Source organism: Parasteatoda tepidariorum, chromosome 6, assembly GCF_043381705.1.
Source record: "Parasteatoda tepidariorum isolate YZ-2023 chromosome 6, CAS_Ptep_4.0, whole genome shotgun sequence".
NCBI classification, from domain to species: Eukaryota; Metazoa; Arthropoda; class Arachnida; order Araneae; family Theridiidae; genus Parasteatoda; species Parasteatoda tepidariorum.
This window is the reverse complement of record NC_092209.1, coordinates 802482-815391: the sequence shown is the minus strand read 5'-3', so window position 1 is coordinate 815391 and position 12910 is coordinate 802482. Positions and strand designations below refer to the sequence as shown.

Here is a 12910-nt window from a genome sequence, read left to right as displayed (position 1 = left end):
AACCAATGGTAATACTCAACAATGAATAAACCCCATCTATTCTTTTTTTATGAAGAAAAAAAGACAGCCATAAGTGTAATTTAAACGAAGTATTAGGATTTTCTTAAAATCAAGGATTAAATTGTAAGTAATCATTTCTTATTTATTGAAATCATGCTCACTTTATTATTTCACGTTATATTTTGTAGCGATCGATATACTTTCTAGCAATGCCAACTGCTCCACTTTCTTTAAAATATTTTATTCAGTGGTAGTTAAAAACGAAACCATGCAGAATTTAAGATAATTCTGGTAAAATTTATAATTCTCACCTGGAACAAAATTATGTTTCACATGATTTTTTTCAATTATTTATTATTTATACGTAGAAAGGGAAAATGGTTTTACATTAAATAAACAAAGAATCATACAATAAATGTAACTTTTGCACTCAATAAAAAATATTTTTCTATACGGAGCAGAGCAAGTTTGCATCTCTGTATATGTAGATTGAGAGGGGCGTTTACTACATTATAATATTTTGTTTTTGTATATAATTATTTTTATAAAACAAAGTCATTTAATATGCACAATGATATTTTGGTAACAAAAAGTGAACTTCGTGTAATTAAATGCTCGTTATTGTATTATTATTAAAAACAATGTCTTAATGGGAAGAAAAAACGAATGTTAAAATTTGAAATGTTGGAAACATAATTTTTCAAGTTTCCTGAAAAATTATTGCAATAAGTAAATATTTTTGTGTAAATTACGTAGCATTGGCTCAGTTAAGCGTGCCAACTATGGAGAAATAGATTTCTTTTCATTCATTAAAAGATAGATTTTAGGTTTAAACACTCATAAAAGTTTTATTTTTAATTGATTAATTTATTTATTGAATGAATAGATTAAGGATCGTATCGTTAATTGTTCAAACAGATTTTTTTTTTTTTTTTGCTCTTAAGTCACAGAAATATTATTCACACACAATTTTAATTTTAAATTAATAACTTAAGCTCAAGTTTAAATAATTCTTTTGTTTACAAATTGAGAAAAAAAAAGATATGTGTAATTTATCAAGACCTTACTTTGTTTTTTTTTTTAATTTCAAAGCATCTCAGACACAAAATTGTTTAATCTTTTACCTGCTATAGACCTATTTTGGTAGTCATAAATTATACTTGAAAAAACTGTTTTTAAATAAATAATATAAAGTGTTTTAAATAAATAATATAAAGGTTCATATAAAGTGTCCTTTATTTATATATTTGTCCATTATAATTAAAATAAAATGGAAACAAAATATCATTGAGGCTATAATATGTATTTTATAACTATCTATTAAAGCAGCACAATATCAACAATCTTTTTTTTTTCATTAATTGATTCCCTTTATTTTAAGAAAATAAGTAAAAAATAATAATAAACATCTTATCGAAAAATTCGAGCTTGTTTATTTATGAAACATATGCATTTTTATAAAAATTCAAAAAGCCCTCTCTCCTCAAAATATTCAAAAGATTTATATTTCGCTTTTTTTAAAAAAGAACATCTTAAAACTAATTAAATTCAATTAATTTTGGAAAGATTTATTCGGATAATGGCTTTGTCTAAAAAATATCGATGGTTAAATCCTTTATTTTAAATATTAATTATTTGTTGCTTGTAAACTGAAGTTGCATTTTAATGTAAAGGTTCTCGATTGGGTAAATTTTTAACCGCTTAAAATTTTAAACTTACTTATCACCCCAGACAATATTTAAATTTTAGAAAAATGTGTGTGCATCATTAAATTTTTAAACGAATAACAGCTAAGGCAAAATTTACTTTATTAATAATTATGTATTTGTCGATCTATGTGTTTGGATTAAATTAGATCATATGAATTTTAAATAATTTTTTCTGTAAACATGCATTTCGTCTCTATCTTTTTTTTATATTTTCACCTAATTGCCGCTTGAGTGTAAAATTTAAGAAACGACATTTTTATTAACTAAGGTTTAACGTAGTAATTTGGTCACATAACAGCCTACTTTGTTTTTAATAAACCGTAATTATAGAAACTTCTCAGAACTATTCAAAATATTTAATAATAATATTACATTACCTTCCTTTAAAAAACATTTTATGCTCGCTCAAAATAAAAATTTTTTTAGGTAATTCTTTTAGCAATTTTTTTTTTATCATAGATTATTGTAAAACAGTTTGTATTTATTATATTAATTCAGAACATTTCTTCTTAGAAATTAAGTTTCTATCCTCTATTTCATTTTTTTTATTTATTTTGTGAAATATGTGAAAATTGTGTGACGAATATGACCAAAAGAAATTACTAATATGTGTTTTTAACATTTTAGTATTAGTGCAGATTTTCTAAATGTGTTTTCAGTTATTATTGTACTACGGTTACATTTTTGTTTCTTTACATAAAAATAATATTCCATTTAGCTAAAATTTAAAGGAAATTTATTAGGGGGGAGGAGAGTGTCATTACGATGCACAGAGTTTCGACCTGTTTTTCTAATCTAAGCTTCTAGGGAAAATTTTGAAGATCAAAAACTTAAATTCGATGAAAAATGAATGACATGTTTACTAAGGGGAAGTACGTTTTTATATTCGATTTTATTGCTCAAATTATTGTATGCACTAATTTTTTAGCTTATTTCTATGGATTTAAAGAAAAATAAAGTAATTTACAATTTTATCGTAATATTTCGTAATTTAAAATAAAAGATTTAACTTTTCTCTATCGAACCATTAAACTTTTAATGGTACATGATTATCAGAACTACTAATAATAGGATTATCAAAGGTAATTCTTTTTCTAATTTACTTGATAGGTTCCAACCACCTTCGGACTTATGTGTATAAAATGAACAAACAAAAATTAAAGCGAAAAATTTTTAATTTAAATACGCAAACTTTTAATTAAATATTTAATTCTTTGGAATAGTCCCAAGTCTACAATATGATTTTAAAAAAAGTTTTATTATCCTAAAAAAGAATAAAAAAGCGAAACGAAACTAAAATGTCTATACTTTTAGTGCCTTTATTTTCCTTTAAAAATTTCAAGCACAATGACTCAAAAATATGTACATAGTGGTTTCCATTTTCTCTTACTACTTTAATATTAATTATTATCAGCATTATTAAAGAAGGTATTTCTTGAATTATCACTAATAATCATCCGAGTTTAGAATATATTAAAGATAATAAAATCCATTGCGACTTTTGATTTTCAGGATCTTTTCTCCTTTATAAACCAAAAGATGTCTTTTTGAATTATTACTATGATTTTAAAAATATCTTTCATTGTGATTTTGATCATTGGAAAATTCTAATTAATTTTTGTCTTTTTAATAACTACCTTTACAATGAATAGAATTTTTATTTAAATTGATGGACTACCACAAGGATCTAATTTTTCATATCTCTTAGCTAACTTATTTTGGCACTATTGTGAAGAAAAAAATCATGCTCTTAATATTAAACATGTTTTTAAATTTATTGCTCAGCCTTTCATCCCTTCAGTGGGTCGATAAATGAGTACCAAGCATGCTTGGGAACTAAACACTGGGGGTTTTGCGTTCGACTGACCACCTAACCAGAACATCTGCTCCTGCACCCCATAGCCCAAGGTCAAGTTAACTGAGATGGGCACAGTAGGCTTTGTTCCTCTATGGGCTGTCGCGCCACTAAGTTTAGTTTTTAGTTTAGATTTATTGATGATTTAACTATCTTTAATTTTCAAGGTTACACAATTTTTTTCAAAATTAACATTTACCCGGAGGAATTAATCTTGTATTGTAATCAAGATGATAATATTAATTATAATTTTTTAGATTAGGGTATTATAAAAGAAGAAAATATCTGCTTTGTTGATTTTTTAAACGATCAGAGAAGTGATTTTAATTTTAATATAAATAAACTAATTACTTTAGAATTCTAATGTTTCTAAAATGCTTTTAATGTTTAGAATTCTAATCTACTTAAATACCATTTTTAATTAAATGAATAGAATTAAATAGAACATAAAGTAATGTTTATTTATCCTCCCCCCTCAAAAAAAAAATAGGCAAACTCTTTAAAAATTTGATAAAAAACAATGGATACTCAACTGAAGTAATAAAATTCTATGTGAAATCATTGATTTAATTGTATGTTATTATAAATAAGTTTATTAAAAACTTCTTGGATAATTTATATAATTTCTACCATGTGCAAATGCATTTCGGGCAATTCCGTGGCTAAAAATATGCGCAAAATGGCGATTCATGTTTCTTTCTCTCTTTTTTTCCCCTCTTAAATAAATGTGATTTTTCTAAAATCATTAAAATTGTATAATTGAATATCAACTTTATTAATTATGAACTTATCCAGTATAATATCACTTTGCGCATATCCATTTTCGAGCAAATCCTTGGTAACTAACAAATCAAACGCGCTTCAGTACTGTATTACACACACACATACATATATATATATATGCTGGTGTGTATAGATATAATAGATATGTGTTAAACAATAGAGAATAATAAAAATATTTTAAGAAGAGCGCCGATAGGGAGGATAGCAATAGGCGCCATTTTCTCTAGATACGCCTCTGTCCATAACAATCTTGAAAAGCAATAGTTGATATACAAAGTCTTAAAAAATAAATTAAAAAATGTACTAGGTGATTTAGGAAATTGGACGATATCACATTACGAATTTATTCGTATTTATATATTTATTCCTTAGATAAAGAACTATTTTCATAAGAGATCAAATGCTATGTCCTTTTTCCTAAAAACATTTTCTCATCTGCTCTCATTTTCATAAACACTCATTTTAATCTGTATCCAGTATAAAATAAAGCTCATCGATACGATATATATTCCTAACTTTTTGAATCCAATCGGTGATTGCGTGAAAACCTTAAAAAAATGTTTTTGTATAGTAGTTTTGCATAGTAGGACCATAGAAAACAATAAAAAACTAGGTATTTTGTTCGTTTATTTGTTTTCTCTTGAATCAGGTTTTTGCATGAAATTTTTTATTGTTTATTAATATTTTGGCGAAAAACGTTTGTATTTGCATTATTTCGTTTCCTTGGAAAACGCTTTTAGCCTAGTATTTCTGCTTACCTTATCACGAAAACTATGATAACGAAGGTTAACCACTCGCTTTTTTTAACCTATAAGAGACAATATTTTTCAGAAAAGCTTTAAAAAATATTTTTTTGTCCCTTTAGGATGAAAGATAAAATGTTTTAAATGTTGATAAAATGTTTTTAGTACAAACATTTTCGTGACAATAATAAAACAATTCCATTCCAAGGTTGCTGTAAGGTTACACGCTTTCTGGTATGTGCTTAGCTTTACACAGTCAACCATCCATATCGCATAGACTAGGTGGGTCTTAGCGATGAAACCGGTCCCTCCAAACAGTATAAATTAATAGATTAAAGTAACCGAAAGGAAAGTTGATTAAATGTAAACACTAACAAGCTTCCTAAAATTGGAAGAAATTTAAAAATTTTCTTGTGCATATTTCCGCTTATGTTATGATTACGAGGCGATGTGTGAACAGGCCTAGTATTCTAGGAGGTTTTATTGTTGAGATTTTTCTTCAAATTTTCGTGAAATTTTACCCTTCATAAGAGCTTTCTGAAATTTTTAAATTCCAAAAGATCGTTACCCTAAAAGAACTTTAAGAAAATGAATATCTCGACATAAATAAAGAGTAAGGTTAGCCACACTTAGTAGAGTGTTAGCCCTCATTTGGGGATGCTTGCTGGATGTTCCGAATTCAATTGTTATTTATTTCGTTGAAAGTTACATTGGAGGAACGCGTGTTATGGATGGTGTTTTCTACACTAGGGAACGCTGAAAGCTCGGGACTACCTAAATTTCCAGGTTACTGCTTCAGCCATTTGGCCATTGTTTCAGCCATTTGGCATCATTGTGTTTTGAGTTCTTGGAAACAATGTATTTGATTACTTATTACTTATGTTTACAATGCTAACAATACTTGTGTTTACAATACTAAAAGCGTTAATACTATCGTAAGATGCTGCACAGCTTGCAACACGAACAAACAGTAATAAATAAATGGAAAGAGGCCAAATCAAGACTTCCAAAAAAGCGAGTTATTCAAAATCTAGCAACCATGTCACCTTTTTTCAATAATAAATAACAAAATAACTAAAACAAATTCTCACTCCAAACTACCTAGAATTACATAATAGCATTAATATCTTACGAAATACGGCAGATTTGAGCTCAGAAATTATATAATTTATTTCTTTTATAGAAAACAAAATTATCTGTTTGAAAACAACGTCTATCAGAATAACATGTAGTAAGCAGCTGCAAACTTTTTAACCGGAACTAGAGTAGGTGCCGAGCTCGAGATTGTTATTGTTTACATTTCAATTGAAAACACCATCCATTGCGAACACTACAAGTAGAATAATATTGAACGATGCGCTTTTCCAAGCTTAGGCGGAAAAATAAATTGAAAATAGTAACCCAGAAGTTTTACGATGAGTTTCGAATGTTAGCGCCATCTGTGCTTAGCTTTACATGGTCAACCACCAATACTTCATCTGAGTTTTTATCGATAAAAAAATATTTAAAATTTTAATCGTTAGACATCCATGGAAAGAAAAATTATAATTAATTGTAAACAACAGTAGACAGCCGCGAAACTTTTTCTGTTTGTTTGCTGTTAAGTTTAAAATTAAAAAGCGTTTCGTATTCCTCTAATTTTGCTAAACTAAGTAGTAATTTTATATTTTTACTAAATAAAGAAGTAATTTTAGAATTTTCTTTTTTTTGTTTCTAGTAATATTAAATTTTGAAGAAAAAGCAAAAGATGGATATTTTTTAGTAATTCTTAATATGAAAAATACGCAGCAGAATAGCAAATTGCAGGAGAGACATTCGTGATAATTGTCATTTTTGAGTGTAAATGTTTCATTTTTCATAAATTTCAAAGCATTTGCTTCATATTCTAGGTGATATTCAATATAATAATATTAATTAAATTTTTTTTAAACCTTTCTACTAATGCTTAAAAAAATGAAATATGGACATGAAATTTTTAAAATCTTTTGTAAAAAGTTCGATATCGTGATCTGTCGCGCCAACTACAATCGCCAAGGCGCCAAATGGGTTTTAAATTTGCAAATTTAAAAAAAAAAAAAAAACTTGTGGATGTTTTCCCGGGGGGTGGGGGATGGTTACAAGTTATATCTTTCGAGTTGGTCCCTTTCTGTGATGTTTTTTTAAATAGTTTCTCGCGGGCCTCTGCCCGGAAGTTGCCAAGACTTGGCAATAATTCTGCCACAGATCAGGACATGGAAATCTTCCCGTAAAACGATAGCAATGATAATTAAATAAAGTTAGATTGTAACAAAACTTTCTGTTTAAAGATAAAGGGCTTATCGCATTACCAATATAAAAATTTATTAGTAGATTGATTATTAACAATAGAACATTTGTTAGTTATTGCAAAACTCAGGATTTCATTTCTGTGATAGCCAAATTTTTTTATCATATAATTGTAGAAATCAGTAAAAAAAATCAAACAAAATTTGGAAGATTCTCATTCCTTCATACTTTTTTTTAGCATATTGCAAGCGTAAAATATATATATATTTTGAAATATGAAAAGAGTTTTGATTGTCAAAATGTGCCTAAAAAATAGACTCTTCCGGTAAACAGATGTCCAGATAAGAGATTTTGCATATATACATTACACTTAAATATACGTTTCTATTTATAAATGTTTCTATTTATATATAGATATGTATGTAGATTATATATATATATATATATGTAATAACAGGGTTACAACCCCGTTATTTTTGGATTGTTCTTAGTCAAATTAGGAGAATTCAGAAGGCCATAATTCTTTACAAGCTTTTTATTGAATTGTTCGATGGTAGAAGCAGAAGTCGCACCCACTCTCCCAGATGGAGGGGGAATGACACAGATACAGACAAATCTGACGAAGCTTAGTTAGTGTACATTATACGGCAAAAGACATGCGAAAACAATAAGTCCCGCATTATATACTAATAGAAAATGAGTAAAAAGGCTCAGTCTTGTAACCTTACGCATTTAGGAAAATCATTTAATGCTTCCTAATATAGAAGTGAAAGAGGGAAAGATTCTAAAAGTAACTCCTCCTTTGAAAGATAAATCTAATTATAATTCAATGGTATGTTTTCAGCCTTGAATTCCCAAAATAGAATATCTCTACGCCTATTCTTTAACAACGACATTTTATGAAAACGAGAGAGTTTTAATGTTAGTATTAATACAAAAGTATTTATAATTTTTGTATTACACACATATATATATTAACTGGGCATTTGCCCTTGGTTATTTCATTTAGATTGGACATGAAAATATCCTCTACAGTCATGTAATTGTAGGGAATTGTACAATACAGTTCTTCCCCTACTAAGTTGTGTCCAAAGCAGCAAGCATTACCAATTAATCTCTGTCAAGTTTAACTGTTTGTCAATGCACATAAAATGTGAAGGTGGTAGATGGCAGTAACAAGAAAAGAGAAAAAAAAGAAGTAATAAATTAAAGTTTGTGAAACCCTGACATGGTGATTAATCATAAAAAATTTAATATTTCGTTTTTTCGTAAATTCGCATCCCATTTTATTATGAGGATCTTGATGCAAAGTTAAGGTCTTAAATGGTTCTGTTTTATGATTTCGTTAAGCATATTCCATAGAGAATTGTACAGAAATCGCTAAATACAAGTTTAAAAATGGGTAATGATTCTATGGATAATTCTTACACAGATGCACATTTCTAAAAAGAAAATCAATTCATTGAATCTGAATGATTCAGATAGTTAAATTTCACCTTTGACTCATTTCTTTCAAAAATTCGCAAAATAAGTACTTCAATGAACAGTTACAATATTACTGGGAACATACTCTTGTTGATTTAGACCAATATTATATGTTTTTGTAGTCATGATTTTACATTGTGTTTTGTGATTTTTCAGGATGTCTTACCACATGCAAGATTTTTCCGCCCTCGATGGAGGCCAGCTTGAATATTCCAATGGACTCCATGGCTATTGTGGTGATGGAATGAAGACCCTTGGCCAGGAGTACACCCTCTTACAAAGTATTTTGGTGGATGGAGGGACTCATTTTGGAGTGTCAACTCTTTCATTCGATAACTTCGAAGAGTTACTGTGGATGGGGAATCAAGGGGTATTTTGATTTTAGTCTTCATTGTCTGTTTGAATATATATATATTTCCCTTGTTTCTTTATGTTTTTAACATATATATACAAAAATGCAAGGAAGAGGGTGAATGTAAAATAAAATAGAAAATCTTTTGATGGGAAAACCTAAAGGTCTTCATCAGGACAAATTCCTTTACGATAAATGCGATATTTCTAAATAAGGTCTCCCTTCATCCATCGAAAAATTTTGAAGGAGGTACTGCTGAATGTGTGTCTGTATATATATATACAGTAAGGAACCGATTATCCGTAACAAACGGGACCATCGCTATTCCGGATAACTGATTTTTCCGGTTTTTTGAATCGCTTCAAAAAGCCGTTTTTTTATTGTCAAACCCAACTAAAAAAAACGAACTTATTTAGAAATAGTCTTAAAAAGAAGAAAAAATTATAAAGTAATATACTAATGATTATTTCTAAAATGATGGTAAGGTATACATCTTTTAAAAAAGAAAGAAAAATCCTAAAATCTTATGAGGAGAAAAACATTTTTTTAAAAAAATGGTGGGAAAACTTATCGAATTTCGTTCCGGTTTTCTGAATTCCGGATAAGAGGTTCTGTATTGTATGATGACTGATGGAGCTTTCAGCAGCATTTCACTTATAGCTCACTTATTCTAGAGTAAGAGATGGGACGAAGTTTACAGAAGATGAATAGATATAAGGAATTGCAGAAATTATTGTAGTCTGTGACTGTCTGAAGTATCCATCAGTGAAGAGAAGGACAGAGCTGCGGTGCTTAGTTGTCTTGGGAGTATGGAGCGCTGTTGATCCAAAAGTGGACACATGATTATTGGCAGGTGCACTGCATCTACATTTGTTATCTGGAGCAAGGCATAAACGGGATAGCTTAGCTTTTGTTGGGTATGCTCTGTTTCAAATTCGAGAAACTGTTACGCCCTGATGTCTGCAGGAGAAGGAAAGTTTGTGTTCTTTAATTATATGGGTCATATGCGAAAACTCTGCATAGTATTTACTGTTCTCAAGGGCTGTTGGTATAGTCTGTAGATACTGTTGTTTAATAGTGCAGTATGTGTCTTCTGGAGTAAATTTGTTATAGATTTTAGGTTTGGCTATAGCCACTTCGGATATCTGGTCTGCAATTTCAGTTTTGTTACCAAGAATCCCGGAATGACCGGGAACCCACACTAGTTCTACTGATTGGTTGGATGTTGAGAGTGTTTCCAAAGCAGATAGAATGTGGTAGATGATCCCTTGTGATGAAGCAGAGGCAGACCCGAGGGCTGTCAGAACTAAGAGCGAGTCGGACAAAATGACAGCATGTTGGATGTTTGAATGATTTCTTCGAACTGCCAGTATTATGGGGATACCCTCCGCTTTAAATATTGAGCAAATAGAAGGGACATATCCAGACAGTGCTGAACCGGACCGGGAATTGTAAATTGCCGCCCCTGTCTTGCCTGACATCTGGGAAGCATATCTATGTAGAATAAAGTGTGGTAAGGTCAGTGATTGCAGACAACATCCCAGAATACTGTGGGAATTAAGATTGGTGGTAGCTTTCTATCTTGGAAAGGGAGGTTTGACAGATGTATACAGACTTTTGAAGGCAACGCAGGAGTTTGATGGGGCATATTTATCATGTGATTGATGTTGATTTAGCCAGTTTGCTGCTAGGAGGGGAAGAGCCGATTTTCTCGAGGTATTCGGGATGTGTAGGTTACGGTATGTTATTGCCCTTAATGATTGGTAATTGACTTGTCGGACATAAAATCGCATTAAGAGCATATTGTGGCATTCTTGAAGACCCAGACTCCGTCTCCTGGTATAGAAAGGGTAATGGAGTCAGTGGCCCCCATCCCCCCGCAGCTCTTGGATGCATTTATCCTCCCCCCAAAAAAAATTGCTAACTTCCCCCTTCCATGTTAGCTTGTTCGAAATAGTGCTACGTTGCTTCTTTTATTTATGTACTAAAAAAAAGTTCTCTCGTCTAAATTCCCCCCAAACTATTCATTTTATTTAGTGTAAAAATTCCCNTCCCCCCAAAAAAAATTGCTAACTTCCCCCTTCCATGTTAGCTTGTTCGAAATAGTGCAACGTTGCTTCTTTTATTTATGTACTAAAAAAAAAAGTTCTCTCGTCTAAATTCCCCCCAAACTATTCATTTTATTTAGTGTAAAAATTCCCCACAAGCTTTAAGTGGGCGCATCGTGCGCCCACCTTCCCCCCTGATTGGGGCCCCTGAATGGAGTCCACTTCAGAAGGCCTGTAGCAATACATAGTGCTGCATGGTACACCGCATCTAAGATCTTGCGCTCACTGTTGCTAGCAAGGGAATGAAGGTGGCAACCAAAGTGGAGATTATGTGTTGTAGGAGCGTGAGCAATACTTTTCAGTATATTGAGCTTTTTCAGAGTAGATGCTCGTTTTTGTTGGGAATGATGGCAATAGCTGAGATTAGATGAAAAATGGATACCTAAAATACAGATATGGGATGTCCATGCAATTGTTTCTCCTTAAAGGAGAATTTGGGGAGAGATTCAATCTGACGGTGGGAGAAGTCGATTGCTCGACATTTGTTTATGTCTGTCTTTAGTTGCCATTCCTTTAGCCATTTCTGGATACATAGTAGAGTTAACTAAGGTACAGATTGTAGGCAATGGGAGTAAATAAGGAAGAAAATGTCGCCTGCATACCCAAAACAGATGACACCGTTTGGAAGAATATCGTTCTTGTAGATGATGAAAAAGAGAGGTGACAGCACTGATCCCTGTGGAACACCCCTGCTGGCACTGAATGTCCTTGAGCCCGTATGCCCCCAACGCACTCTGAAGGATCTATCTGTAACTAAGTCACAGAACCCGAAATGTTGTGTTGTAGAAGTTTGTATGCTAATCTATCTGACCAAGCGTGGTCATAGGCTTGGGCGATATCTAAGAAGATGCCTATCTAAGAAGATGCCTATCCTAAAAAGGTGATTTGCCTTGCCAAATCGAGTGTGGTGGTCTAGCATTGAGAGAAAGCGGTCACATCTATGTTGAGGAGGCAATCCATGGAGGTATGGGTGAAGAGATATTTGCCTTTCAAGATGTTTTAGAATGATGCGCTCCATTGTTTTGCACAGAATGCTTATGAGAGATATAGGTCAGTAGGAGGTGATGTGGCCTCCCCTAGCAATTGGAAGCACAATTTAAGGTTTCAACTCCACGGTAAGTGTTCCTGACGTTCAGGAGTTATTCATTAAAGAAAGCAGAGTGTTCAAGGACTGCTCATCGAGTCCCCTTAGAAGGCAAGTTGAAATCTTGTCCGGACATGGCGCGGTGGATTTGGCCTGTATAATAGCAGTCTGAAGATTGAATATATATATACAGTGAAACCTCCTGTTATGGACACTCCTGCAAAACGGACGCCTCTCAATACGGACATATTTTTAATTCCCCGGGAATCTTCTATGAATAAACCATTACGGACATTCTCCCCAAAGCGGACACTTCCGCAACCGGACGCGGACAGTCAGTTCGATCCTGAAACCTAGTTTTTTATCTCTACAAACCGGACACTACTTTTTCTAAATAAATTGCAAGCTAAAAAAATTCAACTTTTCACCATTTTTAAAGCATGTAAATAAAACTTTTTGCCTTATCCATAACTAAAAATATTGTTAAGCTATTTCACCACCGAAAAATCAATCTTTCTCCTGTCAC

At 31.4% G+C, this 12910-nt stretch overlaps 1 protein-coding gene across 9 annotated transcripts in view; it reads left to right on the top strand.

Annotated features, from left to right (window-relative positions):
* Positions 1-6604: 6604 nt before the first annotated feature.
* LOC107437029 (PAN2-PAN3 deadenylation complex catalytic subunit PAN2) overlaps positions 6605-12910 on the top strand; it is a 106065-nt gene continuing 99759 nt past the window's right edge. For 3 of the 9 annotated variants that reach the window (XR_011636882.1, XM_043042772.2, XM_043042778.2), the window contains exons 1-2: positions 6605-6929; positions 8997-9210. Coding sequence is in view for 7 of the 9 variants with exons in the window: in XM_043042772.2 (XP_042898706.1) it covers positions 8998-9210 (213 nt within the window). In the remaining 2 variants the exon portion in view is untranslated. Of the gene's footprint in view, positions 6980-8996; positions 9211-12910 lie in introns of all 9 variants that reach the window. The other 6 variants (XM_043042777.2, XM_071181565.1, XM_043042773.2 and 3 more) reach the window with 6 other exon arrangements.